Raw genomic sequence first — 23,526 nt, 5'->3', positions numbered from 1 at the left:
TCACGTCCTAAATGGCATGCTTCATCGTGCACTGCATCCTTCAAGAGCCACACAGCGCTTTATTTCATCCCAATGCGATTTGGTTCGGAAAACAAAACCCGGAAGAAACCCGGGTTCATAACCCAGTGAGGCTGGACATTCTCACTGCTTTTAATACCAATCTACCTGAGAGTCCTTCCCAGAATCCATCTGCTGGGCCGGCTTAGCGAGGCGCTGTGAGTGGAGGGGCTTATTCATTGTCCACAGTGCCTCTCTGCACAGCCAATCTCTTTATGTTCTGCCTCTGTGGTTGTGCCCTGGTGCTCAGTCGGCATGCCAAATGACACCCTATTCCCTCGCCCTGGTCAGGCGTAGTGCTCTGTGAAGAGGATAGGGTGCTGTTTGGTGAGTGGCCGACATTGTGTGGCTATCATGGTAATGCCGGTAGACGGTAAAATAACACCGCCGTGCCGTTCTTTCTTTCCTGTTTGTTTGGTCATTTATTTTAAATGTAAGGGCGATAATTTGTCTGACTGGAAGCATGGAAAGGAAAATTGACCATTCATATGGCTGCAAAAAGCCGCCACCCAGCCCCCACCCACCCAGCCAGCCAGCCCCCACTGACCCCACCCAGCCAGCCCCCACCCAGCCCCCACTGACCCCATCCACCCAGCCAGCCCCAACCGACCCCACCCAGCCAGCCCTGACCTGGCCCTGACCAGCCCACCCAACCAGCCCCCACCCACCCAACCAGCCAGCCAGCCCCGTCCCAACCACCCACCAACCCACCCAGCCAACCCCCACCCACCATAATTTCAGAAAATATGTCTTACATATTATAATAAGATATGAATAAAGCGCATTGAGTGATTTATATTTTTCTTCTCTGTGGTGTGCTGGTATGTCCACACGTTGTTGCCCTGAGTGAAGATGCTGGTTGTGGTTGACAGGCTTTCCCAGGAAGATACATTAAATGTTCATGAATCCTGCGGCCGTATGTTTTGCAGCTCTGCAGTTACATTAATGACTGCTAACCGCTAACCAAACAATCGTTCTCTGGTGCGCACTTGGAGTGCAATATAAATTTCTTTGATTTTCTTCCCAGACCTCAAACCTGGTAGTTTGAGGTCTGGGAAGTATTGTTGTGAGCTTAGAACATTACATTTTGTGTTTTTTCAATTATAAAGCTGGAATATTTAAAGTAAAAACCTGAAAGAAAAAGTTCTATACTGACTTATGGGAGCTGGGTTAACTGTAACATTTATTTTTTAATCTATTTAGAGACAGTTTTGAGCAGTGATACTCATTAGTGTGGCTATCTACTTCTCACAAAGCATTTCCATACCATCCTGAATGTACTAAATCAATATGTTCAACTGAAATAGGAACACAGAAGCACTATACATTTTCAGATATTTGATGGTGGCAATCTGACACAGTTACAATTATTGCTCGGAATCGATTTGCTCCAGTCTTGGTCTTGAATCGGCGGTTTCGAACGGAACACTGCCTGCGAGACAGATTCCCGGAGTTGTACTGATGCCAAACACATGCCTATTATTCAAATGTCAAATGTACAGGACATAGGCTTCTTTCCCAACAATTTAGCTCTTTAAAAACAATGAAGGTATTTTAGAAACATAAACGCTCTTAAAAAACATTGAAGCTCTTTAACATTCTGCTGTGTTAAATTGCTAAATCGAATCCCTGAGCCGACAGCGTGAAGGATGTTTTATTCTGTCCCTGAGCAAGACAGTTTACCTCAATTGCTCCCAGGGTGTTCCTGAAAAGTAGAATGTGTTTGAGTCTTTCTTACCTGGTAAAATAACACAGAAAAAATTCATATAGTTGAATGTGCAAATGCTCATGAATAGAGATGACTAGACTGTTATTTTTACACCATAAAGCTTTTGTTTACTGCTTCTGCGTACTCACATTCAATCCCCAACCCAGAGGACTGACAAGTTAAGAGTTCCTAGTTGCGTTTTAAACAGATGGCTTAGCGCGTAACGACTCAACATATTCCACTGTGAGAAGTGATTGTTTTGCAGTTTACATTTGATAAATATTGCAGGATTAACTGAACAAGAGGGTTTGCTGGCGGCTGCCCCTCTTTCTGGAAAACATCACAAACATCTAGACATTCAGCGGGGAGAAAGAGGAAGGATAAATAAAACAAACGGGTTGACGATGAGTCACTCCGACAGGTTTCACCGCCCCACCTCTGCTCAGTTCCCGCTGCCCACTGAATGCAGCGTTTGCCACACTAATTTTGCGAGTCTGAGGATCTGTGACAGTTCGTTTCCTCCCGGTGCATACCGCACGACACGTCACATCACATTTCGCTTTGCGTGTCGGCGGAGCTGCGCCCGTCCCGAGTGGCCCCTCGTTCCCTATACGACGTCCCTGTAGACCACAATGTGCACTAAGGAGGGAATAGGGTTGTATTTGGGAGCCGGCCTTCCTCCTGATGAGTCACGCGTCCTGGGGGGGCACGAGCGCCATGGCGAAGGAGCTGGGGCCTGCAGCCGGTCGGACCTGCAGTAATTAAATATCACAGCAAAGAGCCTCGGTTGGGTTCAGAAACTAATTTCATGCCGTATTCTTCTGCTGTCTCGATGCCGCCGCTGCGTGCCAATCACACCCCGTGCCCTCGTTTTGACCAGTGCGCTCTGCCGTGTAGGGAGGAAGGCAGTGTCCCGTTTGTAAACCAGGAGGTGCCAAAGCAAATACGGGTCGAGCAACAGACAAGGGACCTGGTTTGGGAAATTGATAGAAAGTCGCTGGCATGTGTGTCCTGGCAGTGACGTAGAGGAGGTGGCGTCAGATGAACCCCGAGGGGGCGAAGGGGTCCCGGGGAAATGTTGGCGTTTTAGAAGCCTATTTCAATTCTACATCCATTTACAAGACAGACAGTTTGGAATAGCTGTTTTAGTGCCAGAGGAATTATCGAAATGACAGGCTACTCTGATGCTGAGTGCTGCGAGCGCAGAACGCCGGCACGTTTTTGGAAGAGCCCTTTGAGATGACTTATTTTCGTATTATCGGTATGTTACGAAGCTGCTGTATGTTGGAGGGATGTTGGAGCACAGTGTTCAACGAGGGTCCAGACCTCCGTCTACATGAAGGTGGGAAGTCACTGTTAACAAGTGCAACATTATTAATTATTTAGGACACAGAGAATGGGGTCGGCTGGAAAATTGAACTCTGAGGAAATCCCCTTAAAACAGCTAGTTGTTTGGACTGCAGGCCCTCAGAGTTTACAAATGGTGTGGTCAGAATTGTTTTAGACATGGTTTGGTCAGAATTATTTTACACATGGTATGGTCAGAATTATTTTAGACATGGTATGGTCAGAAGTAGTTTACACATGGTATGGTCAGAAGTGGTTTACACGTGGTATGGTCAGAAGTGGTTTACACGTGGTATGGTCAGAAGTGGTTTACACATGGTATGGTCAGAAGAAGTTTACACATGGTATGGTCAGAAGAAGTTTACACATGGTATGGTCAGAAGAAGTTTACACATGGTATGGTCAGAAGAAGTTTACACATGGTATGGTCAGAAGTAGTTTACACATGGTATGGTCAGAAGTGGTTTACATATGGTATGGTCAAAAGTGGTTTACACACGGTACTGTCAGAAATGGTTTTCAAATCAGGTTAGCCAGTTTTCTGCAATCCCGAGATTGAGTCTGTGAACAGGTCCTGGCAAATAGGTTTGGAAAATGTCTGAAATGGAGTCAAGAGGTGCTTTTCAGATGGGACCATCCCTGTGTCCTATACCAAAAATAATTGTTAAGAACAGGAGGTTATTTCTCTGTTGTTGCCAAAAAAGTTAGAAGCTAATTCAGGAGGTTGGGGGTCTTGAGCGGTGTCCCTGGTGGATGAAAGCGGGACAGTTTGCCCTGTCTAAATTTAGATCTTATTTCCATGCTCCTGTGTACGGACACACACAAAGAACACAAAGATATCTTTCACAAGGAGCATGTGGAACAATATGTAATCTACTTATCTCACTTTCTGTTGTCATGGTCCCTCTACATTCCCACAGTCACTCTACATTCCCATGGTCCCTCTCCCATGATCCCTCCACATTCCCACAATCCCTCTGCATTTCAACTGTCCCTCTCCCATGATCCATCCGTATTCCCATGATCCCTCCACATTCCCACTGTCCCTCTCCCATGATCCCTCCGCATTCCAACTGTCCCTCTCCCATGATCCATCCGTATTCCCATGATCCCTCCACATTCCCACTGTCCCTCTCCCATGATCCCTCCGCATTCCAACTGTCCCTCTCCCATGATCCATCCATATTCCCATGATCCCTCCGCATTCCAACTGTCCCTCTCCCATGATCCATCCGTATTCCCATGATCCCTCCACATTCCCACTGTCCCTCTCCCATGATCCCTCCGCATTCCAACTGTCCCTCTCCCATGATCCATCCGTATTCCCATGATCCCTCCGCATTCCAACTGTCCCTCTCCCATGATCCATCCATATTCCCATGATCCATCCGCATTCCAACTGTCCCTCTCCCATGATCCCTCCGTATTCCCATGATCCCTCCACATTCCATCTGTCCCTCTCCCATGATCCCTCCGTATTCCCATGATCCCTCCACATTCCATCTGTCCCTCTCCCATGATCCCTCCGCATTCCCATGATCCCTTCGCATTCCCATGATCCCTCCGCATTCCCATGATCCCTCCGCATTCCCATGATCCCTCCGCATTCCCATGATCCCTCCGCATTCCCATGATCCCTCCACATTCCCATGATCTCTCCGCATTCCCATGTCAATGTTATTAGTTGTTTTGAGATGCCTTTAATTTATTCCGTATTGTTGTCCATCATGAATGGTAATGTCATTTAAAAACACATGGTTGGAATTTAGTTTATAAATCAAAGCCTGAAGGACTGCGTCTCTAAATGGCTTTATTTGTTTCTGAAGCCTTGTGATAGTCACACGAGTTATCCCAAATTTACATGTAAATATAGAGTCAGGGTGAGGCGAAGACTCGGGCAAACATCCACGGAATATATCCACTGAACAATAGCAAATATATCAGACAGATTTATAAATGATTGTAGTCTATTGTTCTACTATTTCTCTAGGCAAATGCATCTGAGCAACACTGAACCAGCGTCCATCTCTAACATCTCACCTGTTTGTTCTAACCCAGCTGCCAACCCTGGTTTGACCTCGTCACGGGTCACAAGTGCACAGAGGTTAGCTGTCAGCTCCGCATGATGTGTGTGTGTGTGCTTTGTCTGTGTACTCTCTCTCTGCACTGTCGATACTCCCTGATGATAGCAGAGCAAGCAGACACACTGATAGTATGAGATAAAGCAGAGGTGTCTGTAAGGTCAGACCTGGGCTGCATTCTGTTCACCACCGATCATATTTTTCTTTCTGTTATTTTTAAATATTTTTATTGAACACGTGGAAGAAGCAATATAAGCAATCGTATCAAACCCCCCCCCTACTGACTACATCCTGCAATGTCAGCCTTCCTAAGCCTCTGTCAATGTGTATCCTAAATGTCATTCTCGACCCTGATCAGAAGGTAGTGTACTATTTAGGAATTTGGATGCCATTTGGGACACAGGCTTCTCTCCCCGTTGTTGGGATAACTCAGCCTTTGCTCCGGGCCATGAGGCAGACAAACAGAATTCTAAATGGTCCTGTGTTCAGCTGTCAAGTCCGTCTGCAGTGCTCCGCCTTGGTCAGTCCCCTGACACGTTGACATCGTCACGGCGACTCGTTTTGTGCCATCTCCTTGTTTTTGGAGACTGGGACGTGTTCATAGCTTGAGCTGCTCAATCAAAAGATGCCTGTGAAGATATTGTGGATCTTGATGATCAGAGATAGAGAACAAGCATAAGTGGTTCCCCAGAGGACCTAACAACAGAAAGATGTGGTGTCCCATGGTCCTCTGGGGGTAGAAATCGGAAGCTTCCGGTCGAGTTCCAGTTCCTGAGGGGCAGCCAAGTGGAGAGGCAGTGAGAACACATGGAGAAAGAGAACCGGCTGACTCCCGATTTTGTCACTGCTGAAACATCCAATCTTCATAGTTTTCTGAGTAATCTGGGTTTGTGCAGATAAGAAATGTTGTACTGTCTGGATTCCAACTGACCATTGTCACGTAATTATCTTACTTATTTGGACAGCTACTAATTTTCACAATAATTAGGAGACTATTAATATATCATTAATGTCTCTCTTGTCTGTTCTTATAACATATATACAATATACTGTGATGAAATATTTCCAGTTTTCCACTCAGGCCTATTTATCCAATTTCTTTGACAGCCCCTGATTAAGAAATGTTTTTTCTTCCGTGTTACCATAAAACAAGTCAACGGTTTAAGCATGACTTTTGGAATGTGCCCAGTAACTAAATGAAAGCCTCATAAAAGAATGTTCACTCAACACCTGAATGCTCTTTTTATTCCATTCCTTGTTTTGGCTGCCAGGGAACATCAGTTTGGATTCTGGCCCAGACAGTCGTTTCTCATAGAAGTGTTGTGTTTGTGAGATGAGTGCAGTTGACAATGTATGGCTCCTATTTCTCCAGTGTGTAGGCTCCTTTCCATTCATACAGTGAATATATATATATATATATATAAAGGCTACAATGTATAAAGTAATGTTACACAAACACACACACATGCACACGCTACACCATAGAAACTAACAGCAGGAGCTCTGAACAGAGGCCTGTTGGCCAGTCAGCAGGAACTCTCAACGGCTTACTATGTAATCTCATCAGTAGGAGTCATACTTCTACTTCCCAGCTTGGTGAGGGATCACTGTCAACTCTGAGCTCCAATGAGGATGTCTGAGGGTCTACTAAGGGTCAAGGCCTGTTAATGGAACACTGTGCTAATCCACCTCAGCGAGGGATGGGGAGATGGGGCGGGGTTAGGGATGGAAGAGCTGAGCGGTTGGAGAGATGGGGCGGGGTTAGGGATGGAAGAGCTGACCGGTTGGAGAGATGGGGCGGGGTTAGGGATGGAAGAGCTGAACGGTTGGAGAGATGGGGCGGGGTTAGGGATGGAAGAGCTGACCGGTTGGAGAGATGGGGCGAGGTTAGGGATGGAAGAGCTGAACGGTTGGAGAGATGGGGCGGGGTTAGGGATGGAAGAGCTGACCGGTTGGAGAGATGGGGCGAGGTTAGGGATGGAAGAGCTGAACGGTTGGAGAGATGGGGCGGGGTTAGGGATGGAAGAGCTGACCGGTTGGAGAGATGGGGCGGGGTTAGGGATGGAAGAGCTGACCGGTTGGAGAGATGGGGCGGGGTTAGGGATGGAAGAGCTGACCGGTTGGAGAGATTGGGCGGGGTTAGGGATGGAAGAGCTGACCGGTTGGAGAGATGGGGCGGGGTTAGGGATGGAAGAGCTGACCAGCTGGAGAGATGGGGCGGGTTAGGAATGGAAGAGCTGACCAGCTGGAGAGATGGGGCGGGGTTAGGAATGGAAGAGCTGACCAGCTGGAGAGATGGGGCGGGGTTAGGAATGGAAGAGCTGATCGGTTGGAGAGATGGGAATCCTCAGACATTGACTGATGTAGCTCAGTTGGTTGAGCAAGGCATTTGCAACATCAGGGTTCTGGGTTGGATTCCCGGGGGTCCAGTATGACCAGTTTACACTACAAGTTGCTCACAATACAAGTCTCTGCTAAATGACTTCATGTAGTCATTTAGCAGAGAAAAAAATTTAACAAATAAATGCAGTTTGTGTAACAGACACACTGAACCAACCAATCAAGAGATTCAAAGAAGAGTGAGGGATGACAAGTAGCTCTTATTTTGTAGTGTATTTTCCTAAATTTTCAATGTAATGTGTGTATTAAATTTTAAAGGTCGTGGGGAGATTTTCATATCCCCTGTCAGAAAGATATTGTCTTGTTCGCTAATGCCGGTAGGTCCTACCGCTAACTAATAACATTCACACCTTCTCCTTGTTATTGTCTGCTTGACATTTATCTAGCAGTAATGGACCAAAGCTAATCAGACATTCTTTTCTCCTTGTTCCATCTCAACAACGCATCACACGCGCTATATCTAGAGTATATTTCATTGAATCACAATATTTAAAGTATATTACATTAAATCACACTATATCTACAGAATATTACGTTAAATCACACTATCTACAGTATATTACATTAAATCACACTATATTTACAGTATATTACTTTAAATCACCCTATATCTGCAGTATATTATATTAAATCCAGCAGAGACCTTACTGTTGCATTTGATTTTCTTTCAGCCTGTAAAGGGGGAATCTGCAGTTCAAACCATAACCGGTTCACTCAGCCTTTTGTTTGGTAAATAGCTGAAGGATGAGGGTAGTTCTAATCAAAGTTATTGTTGCAAGGACTGACCATCCATGACATCATATTGGTCATTTGAACCATGTTACAACAGTTTACCCAAAGCCCCAAGGCATGTATTTGTGTTCTTCAAGAATCATTCGGTATATGTCATTGCTTCAAGTCAAATGAAAATTTACCAATCGCAGATTGAAACTTTACAATGTGATTGTTTTGTCTTTTCAGTTTGTGGGGTGTTAAGACTTCAGAAGGGGGAGATTTATCTCCTCTCTTGTAAATACTGTGTCAGTCATTCAATCAGATCTGGTCACGACTCACCGCTTCTTCCTGCTTCTTCTCAACTCCAACCATTATGGAGGAACGCCATCTATTACATCTAGGCTGTGTCCCAAATTGCTCCGGTTTCTCTGTAGTGCACTTTTTTGACTGTGGCCTGAAGGGAATAAGGTGGCAGTGTGCCATTTGGGATATGTCATGTTTACTGGTCAGGCTGCAGGAATTCTCTGGGTTAAACAGTTGTTTTTCAGTGTGGTCCGTTTGAATCTGGGAGCTGACAGGAAACATGGAAGGGCCAGACAAACCACATCAAACATTTTAAGAGCAGAACTTTTGTTCTTTATCCAAGTTGTCTAAGGTGTTGGAATTTGTTTGATTGAGGGATCTGCTTAGTTTGTCTTATAATTGTAACCGGAACATGTACAATGCTACAACTGACCACAACTGACTTAAGAAAATATAATTTATGATTATTATGAAACATGTTTACATCGTATATTTTCTTTTACTTCTGGGAATGCTTAATGTTTTTGTTTTTCTCTTCTGAATTCCTGGTGTTTAATGCAACAAATCTTTTTTGTTTTTCTCTTGCCAACTCCTGCAATACAGTAGATTCAGTTTCAATGTAAAACAGTGCGGAGCTCACCACAGGTCAGAGCATATGAAGGGGAAGTTACAGAGCCGAAGTGAAGCACAAACTCCACCTCCCGTCCTTTAGGGCAGGGACTCCACCTCCCGTCTTCTAGGGCAGGGACTCCACCTCCCGTCTTCTAGGGCAGGGACTCCACCTCCCGTCTTCTAGGGCAGGGACTCCACCTCCCGTCTTCTAGGGCAGGGACTCCACCTCCCGTCTTCTAGGGCAGGGACTCCACCTCCCGTCCTTTAGGGCAGGGACTCCACCTCTCGTCCTTTAGGGCAGGGACTCCACCTCCCGTCTTCTAGGGCAGGGACTCCACCTCCCATCTTCTAGGGCAGGGACTCCACCTCTCGTCCTTTAGGGCAGGGACTCCACCTCCCGTCTTCTAGGGCAGGGACTCCACCTCTCGTCCTTTAGGGCAGGGACTCCACCTCCCGTCTTCTAGGGCAGGGACTCCACCTCTTGTCCTTTAGGGCAGGGACTCCACCTCCCGTCCTTTAGGGCAGGGACTCCACCTCCCGTCCTTTAGGGCAGGGACTCCACCTCCCGTCTTCTAGGGCAGGGACTCCACCTCCCGTCCTTTAGGGCAGGGACTCCACCTCTCGTCCTTTAGGGCAGGGACTCCACCTCCTGTCTTCTAGGGCAGGGACTCCACCTCTCGTCCTTTAGGGCAGGGACTCCACCTCTCGTCCTTTAGGGCAGGGACTCCACCTCTCGTCCTTTAGGGCAGGGACTCCACCTCCCGTCTTCTAGGGCAGGGACTCCACCTCTCGTCCTTTAGGGCAGGGACTCCACCTCCCGTCTTCTAGGGCAGGGACTCCACCTCTCGTCCTTTAGGGCAGGGACTCCACCCCAGTTTGTCCTATTTGCCATGTAATAAGAGCACTGATGTAAACTCTGAAGCAGAGCGTTGATCTGCAAAATCAAATGTTTATGAAACACTGAGCATCAAGGCCTGTTCAGACAAAACAGTTTTCTCACTGGGACAGTGGATTACAATGATTTTAAAAGTATTTAGTTCTGTCTTTGCACTGTCTGTTGCTGCTCTGTATCATGTCATTTGCCTAAAAGTGTTCCTCAAGACTATACGATGACCCACTTTCACAACAGCCAAATGCAGGTTCAGAGAACTGAGGGTTATATTAAATGTATCTACTGTGCAATTCCTAGTTACACTGAGGCTGCACTCAAGCAAGTCAAATACCCACTTTGAGATTTGGCACAAAATTTACACAATTTGTTATTTAATTCACCTTGAACTAGCCAAGTTTGATGTGACACTATTGTTTTCAATAACAGGAAGTAGGTCCTTCCAGATCATGTGTTTTGGTGGTCCTGTGATGTTAATTATTCAGATTTAGCCTGTTAAATACTGTATGATGCAGCTGTGTGTGTGTGTGGTCTCATCCCTTGTTTATAATTCCTCTGGTCGTCTCTGGGGTTTGCCGTTTGGGCCTCCAGTCCTCTTCTCTGTCCATTTCCCAGCCCCCTTCTGTCTCCTCTCTCTTCTTTTGGTTTAGTTAGAAACATTTCTGTGACCACATAGAACAGTATGGAGGACATAGAACAGTATGTAGACAGTCCCTACAGTAATGCAGTACTTGAAAACCAGATCCTGATCTAATGTAGTGTGCTACATATTAATAGTGCGCTGTGTGGTTAAATTCCGAGAGCACTGATTGGCCAGCCATGTTAGCCATGCTGTTGCGAAGATCAGCTTGATTCTGCCCGTGGAATGGCTGCCGTGCCAACCTGACCCGCGCACTGTTTGACTTGAGTAAAGATCTCATTATCTGCTTGGATTGTAATTATCGTCAGTAAATTAAACACAACGGTGAAAAACCCAGCAATGTTTGTTTTGAGCTTCTCAGTGTGACAACCAGAAACAGATGTTGAAAATGTCTATTTGACAAACCGTGAACTCCGGTCAACTGCTGCTAGAACACAGGGGAGCCTGGCAGAGCTGCGTCAGTACACCAGGTGTTTGAATGCCGTTCACTGCATACCCCACAGTGCCCTGGGGTCCAGTATTGGCTCAGTGTTGCTCCTAGTTGGACGGGTGGATGTCAGACAGGGCTATACTTTTTGTAGCTCTCTAGTGACTCCTTGTGGCAGATTGGGTGCCTGTGGGCTCAATTGTGGTTGTTGGTCGGGGAATGCAATGACCTCTAACTAGTGCGTGCCTGCAAACACTTCCTGGTTGAGCAAGCACTGTGACAAAGGCGGATGGGCTGTTTGGGACATGCTCTCAAAGACGCACATCTTAATCTCCTTTCCACAGTGGTGAATTGGAGAAAAGGAGAAAATGCGAATAAAGCCAGTTTTGTCTTCATGACTGTTATTTAGTGTTATCACAGAGGGGTTAGATAGCGTTCATGTACTAAAATAGTTTTAAAATAATCTCCTGCGGTAAATCCCTATTCTAATTTTGTTAAAAGCAGCGCCAGTTTGACCTTACCCAGAATTTCTTCTATTAGAAATTCCTGGTGTGTTGTGTAGTCATGAGTTTCCGGTTACTCTGTTTTTTTTTTTAAGCGGCTAGGAGATGACAGATCTTTATCCCTTCATGCAGTAAGGCTGTAAGATAGGCTGCCGTCCAAATGGGACTCTATTCCCTTTACAGGGAACTATTTTGGACCAGAACTCTCATTGTCAGTTGTACAATATATAGGGAATAGGCTACCATTTGGGATGGGAGAATAACGTTATCTTTCTATAGAGACTAAAGAGATCTGTGACCTTGGCATGTTTTCCTGAGTGTTCAGTGTGGTGTTGTCTTCACTAAGCTGTCTTTAGTCATGATTTAAAGCCATATAGACACACTGGTGTGGAAGTTGGCAGTTGATTTAACCTGGCCTGGTTCCTCTAGCAACAGGAACTAACTGTAATGAAAAATTAACTCTCCTTTCCCTCCCCTCTCCATCATTTCTCTAATTCATCCTCTCCATCTTATTACCCCTCTATCCGGGCCTCCATTTGAACCTATTCCCATCCAGGCCTTGATTTAAACCCCGCCCATCCAGGCCTCCATTTAAACCCCGCCCATCCAGGCCTCCATTTAAACCCCGCCCATCCAGGCCTCCATTTAAACCCCGCCCATCCAGGCCTCCATTTAAACCCCGCCCATCCAGGTCTCCATTTAAACCCCGCCCATCCAGGCCTCCATTTAAACCCTGTCCATCCAGGCCTCCATTTGTGCGGTCACATTTGCCTCCACCATTTGTACTGGATTTCCAAAACTGTGGGAATGGATGTTATCAAGGATGTTGGAGCTTAAGTGCAATGGAATTCCATCAGGCAGTATTTTATAAATTTTTTACTTGTGCAATTTCAGACAAAATAATGGATAGGAGTGGCTAATCATATGACAAAGTGCTTTTGTTGTCCGATTTTCATGCTCATTGAAATATTTAAGTGAAATATGAATTGCATAATTCAAGTCACAATGTGTCCAGACGTTGATTGGTTTGTGATGCCTGCTCCAGCGTTGGAAGTCACCCTCAGAGTTTCGCCAGCAACACGTCACCTTGGAGGATCCTTGGAGGAAGTTGGTCAGGGCGAGGGGCTGGTTTGGGATTCACGGGCTGCCTCTTACTGATCCAGTAGCATGAAGCGAAAGCCTTTTGATGCTCATCTTTTATGTCTTGAAACAAATAAGCAGCAGTGTTGGTACCTTGTTAGAACAGCCTCCAGCCACTCAGGGGATCTGCATTGTGACTCCATTCAAGTGTATCTGTCTGCTACCAATTACTGAGAACACTGGAAATCTGCATTCCAAATTCCACCATATTCCCTCTTTAGTGCACTTTTACCCTATAGGGTCATTTGGAACTGTGGCACTCATTGCAAAGCATTGTGGGCAACAGTTTGGAAATACTGTTCCTTCCTCCAGATAAGACAAGGTTGTTGTCTCTGAGACCATGACAACGGAAACTCTGCTTTCTCACCTGTGGTTGTGTACCTGGATCTCATTCTGAACAGACAGAGATGGCTTGTGTTCACCTGGCACCAAACATTGGCAGAGTTTACCCAATAAGTGGCTTGGATTTGTTGCAAATTTTTTTGCTAAATAATCTAGTAATTCCTATGACAGTGGCTTCAAAACTACATACCACCTTTGTACTGTTCTGGAACTTAATTTCTCTTCTTTCCTTCTCTCTTTCCTTTCTTCCTCTCCATCTCTCTGCTCCCTTTCTTCTCTCTGTCTATGGCAGAGACTAGACCCAGCTCAAGCTGTGCAAGCTGTATTGGAAACTCATCAAGAAAGCTAACACAGAACGTGCTGAATGATATGATTTCTCCTATGTGGTGTTAATTGAGGGTTTTTCAGTGTGCCCATGAATCTAATTGAACAGGGAGTTTGGGTGGGACACAGAGGAGCACTAAGTTGTTCTGTCTCTGAGTGGAAACAGACTGTCTGTTCAGATCTCCGGTGTCCCCTCTCTTCTTCTCTGCCCCCCCTCCTACTTTGTGTCTCTCCTCTCTCAGCATGACTTCCTGTCCCCTTGTTGTTCTTCAGAAAGCGAAAAAGACTCAGAATGAATTCTACGACCGTGTCCTAAACCGCACCCTTTTTCCTTTCACATCGCACCCCTTTGACCAAAACACCCATCGGTCCTGGTCAAAAGTAGCACCCTTTCAAGGAATCGAGGTGTCATTTGGAACGCACAAGGCAACTGCTGGGAAAATGCAGACGGAGCCTCTAGATGAATCTGGTTAATTCTTCTCTGCTTGTCGTTTTATACACATTAGATCCTTTCAATAAGAGCTGTGTCCATCGAGACCCAGATTGTTTTCTTCAACGTTTTGTGTTTCTGTATAACACAATTAATAATGTAGACTATTGGATTCTGAAGTGCTTTGTCGTAGCGCCTGTCGCTGATGCGTGTATCAGAGTGGGATATTTTCCAGAGGCTTCGTCAGGCTTCGTCGGGGATGTTGATTCTCTGAGTATTGAAGCCTTTGTTGGTCCAACTGGGTGCAGAGGTTGATACTACAGTGGGAATGTAATAGATTACGATATAATTTTAATATTGATGCTCCCTAGACTAAAAACTAAATTAGAGGGAATACTGCAGTGTTTAGTAGAGGTTGATCGATGAAACGCAGAAAGTTTTATTTGGACGATTATAAAAAAGTTCTCTCAAATCCACCCTCGTTGACCAGGCCGATCAGTTGGTCGACCAGAGATGTGATGTCAGCTGTTCTGCCACCCGTGTGCATCTATTTATTAGTCCATCTGCTCATTTACTCTCCCATACATTCGTGAAAAGTTCACCCCCTAGAACGCTTTTTTATTTACATTTTTTAACATATTCGGATGCATGGATAATTCAGCTATAATTCCAACCACATTGATTGAAACAAATAATCCAATTAAACAAATCAAATAAAACACTTAAACCCTGTGTAACAATTAAAATACTTTGTGAAACCTTAAATATAAACTGAATTGCAAATTCCTTATGCGTACAAAGTTAGCATACCAGTACTTTTACCGTCACATAAAATGGCTACAATTAAAATCAGGGGGAAATCATTTGAGTAATCTAGGAAGGACAGCCGTCCATAAAGGTTAGAAACTTGGTCTGGTTTAGTCTTAACCTGATGGGTGTGCGGTGACACAATGCCAAGATCAAAAGACCTGAAAGCCCTCAGAAGAAAGATTATTGATGGCCATATGTTTGGAGGGGTTACAAGGCCATTTCCAAGCAATTACAAGTATATAATTCCACTGTCTGACAGATCATCTGGAAATGGAGACATTCCAGACCATTGGCAATCCACATTTACTTCCTTTTTCACATGACTGTATATGTACAATATTGTGTACTAAATCTACTTGGTACTGTGTCTGTATGCTGTGTGTTGCCATTCGGGTATGGACTGTTGATATTGGTTTACAGTGTGGTTCTCAGAGGGCGGTTTTAGTGAAATTGGGATGTCTCATTAAAGTAAGACAAGAAGTCTCTCCCATAAATATATTATAATCTAATGTAACAAGATGATATCCCTTGTCTGTTGATCTCTTATTTACATATCAGGGTACCCATCTGTCATCTGAGTGATGCATTAGTAAATTGCCTTTTACAGTGTGATTAATTTATAGGTCTACCAACATCACTCCATGTCCTTCCATTCATAGCAAGCCATTTTAAACACTGTGTAGAATGTTACAATCTATTTAAAATTCCCGTACTGGCCCATGAGTTTGTGTTTGATTAAAACCATGATTCATTGAATATGGAGCTGTTTGCCGGCTATAGGAAAGGGGCAGACACACCCTTAACCACACTGATGAAAATGAGTTTAAAGCCAGGGTCCTCTGTGTCCACATTTCAAGCAAGCAAGTACATCGGTCATGCCTACAGCTAGGTTCAGCAGTGGAGCCGTGTCTCCTCCTATTCCAGACTTCTACAGCAGGCATCCCCAGCCACCCAAACAACTGACTGTTTCCTGTACTACCACACAGCACAGGCACTGTTTCCTGTACTACCACACAGCACAGACACTGACTGTTTCCTGTACCAACACACAGCACAGACACTGACTGTTTCCTGTACCACCACACAGCACAGACACTGTTTCCTGTACCACCACACAGCACAGACATTGTTTCCTGTACCAACACACAGCACAGACATTGTTTCTTGTACCACCACACAGCACAGACATTGTTTCCTGTACCACCACACAGCACAGACACTGTTTCCTGTACCACCACACAGCACAGACACTGTTTCCTGTACCACCACACAGCACAGACACTGTTTCCTGTACCACCACACAGCACAGACACTGTTTCCTGTACCACCACACAGCACAGACATTGTTTCTTGTACCACCACACAGCACAGACATTGTTTCCTGTACCACCACACAGCACAGACACTGTTTCCTGTACCACCACACAGCACAGACACTGTTTCCTGTACCACCACACAGCACAGACACTGTTTCCTGTACCACCACACAGCACAGACATTGTTTCCTGTACCACCACACAGCACAGACACTGTTTCCTGTACCACCACACAGCACAGACACTGTTTCCTGTACCACCACACAGCACAGACACTGTTTCCTGTACCACCACACAGCACAGACACTGTTTCCTGTACCACCACACAGCACAGTTACTGAAGCAAAATTGTTGATGGCTACTTGGCTCTGGATTACATTCTGATCAGTAAACAAGCATTTTTTCCTACAAAAATAGCCTGTTCAACAAGCAACACTAAGCAGTTACTAGGCAACACTAATGTCATCCTAACAACCTATGATCATCCACAACATGTAGACAGTCACATGTCTCTGTAGGGGTGATACCTGTAAACTCTACAACCTTCTTGCTTCCATCTTCAAAGGGCACAGGTCACAGGGTCACACATAAATCCCAAAACGGTTTAATACAATATGTGTATGGATGTGCATTTCAACAAGGGCTGTAGCGAATCACATCCCAGAGGGACTAGTTACTGACTAGATCCCAGTCTTAAACCTTGCATGAATCTGAGGCTTGGTTCACTAGATCCCTGTCTTAAGCTGTGAATGAATGAGGTTCATTAGATCCCAGTCTTAAGCTGTGAATGAATCTGTGGTTTGGTTTACTAGATCCCAATCTTAAACTGTGAATGAATGTGTGGTTTGTTTCACTAGATCCCAGTCTTAAGGTGTATTCATTCGCCTCTCGAGGCGTGTCTCAAATGGCACCTATTCCTAACTCTTCTTGACCTTTTCATATTCACACTCAGCGCTGTGTGAAGTCATAGCCAGGGTTGTATCATTAAAGAACAAACACAGAAAGGGTGTGGTGGGAGAGATGTCCAACAACCGATTTTATCCTCCTTGTTGTCTTTTACCGAAGAGATTTGGGCGACCGTATGATTTACCCATCCAGAGCCAGAGAAACAGTGGCCAGGCTGGTGTAATTTTGTCTTTGTGTCTCTCTAAACAGGAACATTGGGACTCTTGGATTTACCGCCTCAAGCAGGGGTAAAAGATATCTTGTTCCTGTAATTGTGGTGTGGTTTTCTAAAGAACATTATGAGAGATTAGCTTCATTCATGCACCGTAAAAGAGAATTAACTGTTTATTTTTCTTTGTTTAATTCATCAGCGTTGCTGTCTTAGAATAAATGATTGAGTGGCTTAGTATAAAAATCCCTTAATTTCTTCAGTCCCAACAATGGCACTTCTATACTTCAGCGGGCGTGTGATTTAAAATCAAGTCAAACTTAATTTACATACCAGAATTCTTACACAAAATGTATTTGTAAGTGTGACCACCCATAATGCCCACAATCCTGTCCTCAACATGTTCCAAAGGGCCCCATACTGTCTGTGTGGTGGAGGGCCATATGTAGGGAAGAGGGCCTTTTGGAATTACATCATAAGGAGACTTGTTTTGTTGTTTGTTTTGTTGACAATGCCGTGACCTATTTGGACATGTCTGCAGCCATGACTACCACATTAGAATCCAGAGGTTTCCAAGAGAAAGCATGATGTTAAAGTATCTTTCCGTTTAAAATCCCACCTCTTTCACATTCATATTCTGATATCTCCTATCTAAATCATTTAGATATTTTTTTCTATTCATTTGTTTCTTAGATATTGGGAACCCCATGTCCAAATATAAAAACAGAATGCAATGATGTGCAAATCATTTATTTCTATATTTAATTGAAAATATTTATCTCTTTATTGATAATATTTATCTCTATATTTAATAGTACCAAGACAACATATCAAATGTTGAAACTGAGAAATGCTATTGTTTTTAGAAAAATACATGCCCATTTTGAATTTGATGCCAGCAACATGTTTCACAAAAGTTGGGACAGGGGCATGTTTACCACTGTGATGCATCGCCTCTTCTTTTAACAACACTCTGTATCTGTTAATGCAGTGCCGCCAGAGGGCCCAAAGATCAAGACCGTCCAACATTGTTTTTTGGCCTTGTCCCTTGCGTACAGAGATTTCTTCATATTCTCTGAATGATGTTATGTACTGTAGATGATGAGATTCCCAAACTCTTTGCAATTTTACATTGAGAATCGTTATTCTTAAGTTGCGCTATTTGCCTGCGCAGTCTTTCACAGAATGGTGAACAACTCCCCATCATCACTTCTGACAGACTCATCATCTCTGGACTAATCTTCTAATACCCAATCATGTTACTGACCTGTTTCCAATTGATCTAATTAGCTGTGATGTTCCACCAGGTTTAGTTTTTTGCATTACGCAACTTTTCCAGTCTTTTGTTGCCTCTCCCCCAACCTTTTTTAAACATGTTGCTGGCATCAAATTCAAAGTGGGCATCTATTTTTCAAGAAACAATTAAATGTCTCAGTTTCAATATTTGATATGTTGTCTTTGCACTATTTTCTATTGTATATATGGTTTAAATTATGTGCACATCATTGCATTTTTTTTTTATTTACATTTTATGCAGCGTCCCAACTTTTTTGTAAAACCCCACCAAATAATATTTATCTTTTTTATTTTGCCATGTTGTAAATAATTACATTTCTCATCGAAATCTGTAGTTACTTCAAACAACAGTAACATCTAGCGGCTACAAAGAGAAAGCATATGGTCAAACAGGATGCCTCAAGAACTGAACAGACAGCTTCAAACCGAGGCAATATTTTTAGTACTTTGCTGTATATGTTCTTTTCAAAGAGGACGCTGTTCCTTCTTACCATTTCATGTATTTTTTACTCACATATTCCAAGCAGTCAATCATGTAATCATCGGGAGACTTTCAGAAATGTCTGGGGTCGGCTGGAGAAAGGGAAAGATGAAGAGGGATGAAAACAGATAGGAGTGAGAGCGAGAGAGGAGAAGAGTCCATCAGTCCTCAGATCCTCTAATGCTGTTAGACACACATCAGTAGAGTTGTGGAGCAGCCTGGTACACATTGTCCCCTATAAAACTAAACCTCCAATGGGACACACTGTCCCCTATAAAACTAAACCTCCAAACGTCCAATGGGACACACTGTCCCCTATAAAACTAAACCTCCAAACGTCCAAAGGGACACACTGTCCCCTATAAAACTAAACCTCCAAACGTCCAATGGGACACACTGTCCCCTATAAAACTAAACCTCCAAACGTCCAATGGGACACACTGTCCCCTATAAAACTAAACCTCCAAACGTCCAATGGTACACACTGTCCCCTATAAAACTAAACCTCCAAACGTCCAATGGTACACACTGTCCCCTATAAAACTAAACCTCCAAACGTCCAATGGTACACACTGTCCCCTATAAAACTAAACCTCCAAACGTCCAATGGTACACACTGTCCCGCAGAACACTGAATGACCAATGTGTCTTCTCTCTAGCCATGTACTCTTGCCATGTACCCACTGTTTGCGGTCCGGTAGGCCAGTTGAAGAACCTCAGAAAAACCTCCAAGGATCTGTAGGCCTATCCCTTCTTGTCTAAGGTCTGTGTTCACGTGACCAAATGGGAACCATGACTGTGTTGCCAGGTGGAAACCTGAACCTGAAGGCTCATCGGGCCGTTCATCTGTACTCTGAAATGCAGCCAGGTTGTGCAGCAGGACAATGACCCAAAACAAGCACTAGTAAGTCTATATCAGAATGTCTATGTACTGGGCATTTTTTACCTAGTTAAAGGATGTCACAGCGCTACAGGAGACTAGTAAATTACTATAGGAAGTGTTTGGTTGCTGCTAAAAGTGGCTTAACCATTTAACCAAGTTTTTCCCAAAGAGGAATTGGGTTTAATTAATTTGCAACCAGTGTTGTGGAGTTCATAGAGCCACAGTGCAGTGTTGTGGAGTTCATATAGCCACAGTGCAGTGTTGTGGAGTTCATATAGCCACAGTGCAGTGTTGTGGAGTTCATAGAGCCACAGTGCAGTATTGTGGAGGTCATAGAGGCACAGCCAGTTGACAGCCAGTGTTTTTGAGGTCATAGAGACACAGCCAGTTGACAATCAGTGTTGTGGAGGTCGTAGGCCTGTTAAGATGCAGAAGTCTGTGTTTTACAGCCGTCTATTCATCGTTTTCGTCTGTCTTGGGGACGGCAGCAGCTTGGCGGAGCAGCGCTGAATCAATATCCAGTTAATTTCAGGCCATTCACACTGGGATCCCCTGACAGCGTCTCGTGCGCCTCGGCCCTGGGGAGATGTCTGTTGTTGATAATCAGGACACCTCCTGCTAAGACTCCGGGAACAGAGGGACACCCAGGAATTATACTACAGCCTGGATCTCCTGTCTCTCAGATCTTAGCTCACAGAGACTTTCTTTAACTCGAAATTCAACAGCTCTTGAACACTTTAGTACACCACCTTCTGCCGACTCTGGGGCACTTCAAGACACCAAGATAGTAGATCACGTTTCATCTTTTCAGCTAGAAATTCAGACTATTGAATGTGGTTGACAATTGAAATGATTATGAAAACAGCAACAACACTAAACTTTGGAAAAAGGCACAAATTTGAGGTTTTGGACTGCTGATGTTTGGGCTGCTGATGTTTGGGCTGCTGATGTTTGGACTGCTGATGTTTGGGCTGCTGATGTCTTGGCTGCTGCTGTTTGGTGTTTTTAGTGGTTTTACAGCAGGGTATTTATACAGAGATTACAATACATGTTGAACAGTATGGACAGTCATAACACCATGCCACAATGTACCTCAGAACTATGCTCTGTCAGTATTTATTTCCCTTCCTCTCTCTCTCACTCCATCCCTCTCTCCCCCTACAGTGGTTCCGGACTCAGGGATTGACCACCGTCATCACCAACACCCCCATCGGGACGACTCAGAAGACGGGGACAGGTCTACCGCCCAGAGTCTAAGATCACAGCGACCAGCCACACTACTACTGGCTGTGCTGGGGAGTTCACTACTGACTGCACTTTCTGTTCTCTCGTCAGCTGTGACCCTCTGAAACTTTGATTCCTTTTCATCTAAGGGAAATAAAGACAGACACACACACAGTCAGAGGTGAGAGGGAGAAGAGATGGGAGTTCCATAACTGTAAAAAAAAAGTTGTGCGTGATGGAGTTCTAGAGATCCAAAAGGAAACCAGGATGAGATCCAACAGGAAGTGGAAATCAATGGAGGAAATAGAAAGTAAAAATGTACTAGCAACAGCTAGTATGCAGGCCAACATATGTAACACTCACTCTTTACCAGACCTTAAGTTTAACTAACAATCTAACACCGAGACACTTAACATTCACTGATGTCACGGCCCCAATTACTCCCATACTCTTTTCAAAAGGATGGCAAATAACATTTTTTATCATGTAAAAACGTCAAATGAATTTAATTGTATTGAATTGATAATATATTTAATGCGTAGATGTATGTATATGGTAATATGTTTTCACTTTTATTGCAGGATGGAAAAATGTGACGATCCCCCTCTGATTACTATCTATATTATTATTGTGGTGCTAAGTACCCTGTCTCATTCCCACCTCTTTAAATATAAACATTTGTCTTTTTTAAATTTTAAGCAGTAGTTCCTTTTGTATATGCAGATGGTTTACAGATGTTGTAAAACACGAGTCCATATAAATTAATATGTTGTGTATTTATTTGTCTGCATTTTCACAGAAGAAAGCAAATGAATGGGCATACCTCACATCTATGAAGCACATGGGAGACACCAAGCATCAAATCTGTAAAACACTTAGAATACATCTACCACCAAACCTATTAAACACCCAGAATACATCTACCACCAAACCTATTAAACACCCAGAATACATCTTCCACCAAACCTATTAAACACCCAGAATACATCTACCACCAAACCTATTAAACACCCAGAATACATCTACCACCAAACCTATTAAACACCCAGAATACATCTTCCACCAAACCTATTAAACACCCAGAATACATCTACCACCAAACCTATTAAACACCCAGAATACATCTACCACCAAACCTATTAAACACCCAGAATACATCTTCCACCAAACCTATTAAACAACCAGAATACATCTACCACCAAAACTATTAAACACCCAGAATACATCTACTATTAAACACCCAGAAGACATCTACCACCAAAACTATTAAATACCCAGAAGACATCTACCACCAAAACTATTAAATACCCAGAAGACATCTACCACCAATACTATTAAACACCCAGAATACATCTACCACCAAAACCATTAAATACCCAGAATACATCTACCTCCAAAACTATTAAATACCCAGAAGACATCTACCACCAAAACTATTAAACACCCAGAAGACACCTACCACCAAACCTATTAAACCCCCAGAAGACACCTAGCACCATACCTATTAAACACCCAGAAGACGCATAGCACCAAACCTATTAAACACCCAGAAGACATCTACTACCAAACCTATTAAACACCCAGAAGACACCTAGCATGAAACCAGTTTAACACTTAGAATACATTTAGCACCAAACACAGGTGAAATGTATTTCATTGAAATGTATTTGAACAACACTGAAGCTGGAAGTGAAGACATAGTAAATGGAGGGAGAGAGATAAAAGTGCAGGGGAGGGGAGGGGAAGGAGTTGGCATGGAGGATAGAAGCAGGAGGTGGATAAGAGGAGAGGGAGGTGGAGAGTAGGGAGAGGATGGGACAGTAAATTCAGTCTCCAGAAACAGATTAGTTTCCCCAGGAGTCCATTATCGTCTTTCTAACTCAATCCCTCACTGCTTTCCTTCAATCCACCTCTCCCTCTTTTTGCTTCTGCTGCCGTATTGTGCGTTTGTGCGCGTTGGGGGAGGGTTTAGTTTCCTGTTCCTGCAGCACCTGAAATGTCGAAGAAACCTCTCATGTCACCGTCCTCAGTCTCGCTCCTCTCTCGTGCAATCAGGAGTTCAAATGGCAATCAGTAGTTTGCAAATTGTGTCTTAGCAACAGTGCCCGGGACACGTGTTGAGGGCCCTGCTAATTGGCACAGCAAGTTTCAAGGTTCAAGCAGAATCCAAGGTGTGTGATGGGGCTGTCAGGCAGGGTGTATTGACCTCACACTAGCGACTCCTTGTGGAGGTTCGGGTGCATGCGAGCTCTGTTGTGGTTATTAGCCAGACAATGTGCTCCCCTCCAAGATTGTAGGTTTGGGCAAAAACATCCTGGTTGAGTGAGCATTGTGATAAAAAGAACAGCTTGGATTAGGAGGAAATTTCCTAATTGACTCCCACGAACCCACTGGGAGTTGCTGCTACGAGGCATGGCTAGGATTACATTTTTTACCTGGTAAGTATCCTAAGAACATATTCTTATTCACAGCAACAACCTGGGAG

General features: G+C 44.2%; 1 protein-coding gene across 2 annotated transcripts in view; it reads left to right on the top strand.

The window, feature by feature from the left end:
* gpc5a (glypican 5a) overlaps positions 1–21,817 on the top strand; it is a 113,782-nt gene extending 91,965 nt beyond the window's left edge. The window contains exon 9 of one of the 2 annotated variants that reach the window (XM_010886828.3): positions 20,982–21,817. In XM_010886828.3, coding sequence (XP_010885130.2) covers positions 20,982–21,166 — 185 coding nt within the window. In that variant the 3' untranslated portion in view covers positions 21,167–21,817. The remainder of the gene's footprint in view (positions 1–20,981) is intronic. The other variant, XM_010886829.3, reaches the window with a different exon arrangement.
* Positions 21,818–23,526: the final 1,709 nt, after the last annotated feature.

Source organism: Esox lucius, chromosome 22 (genome assembly GCF_011004845.1).
Source record: "Esox lucius isolate fEsoLuc1 chromosome 22, fEsoLuc1.pri, whole genome shotgun sequence".
Lineage (NCBI taxonomy): Eukaryota > Metazoa > Chordata > Actinopteri > Esociformes > Esocidae > Esox > Esox lucius.
Note: the sequence above shows the minus strand (reverse complement) of the source record. Positions and strands in the feature narration are given on the sequence as shown.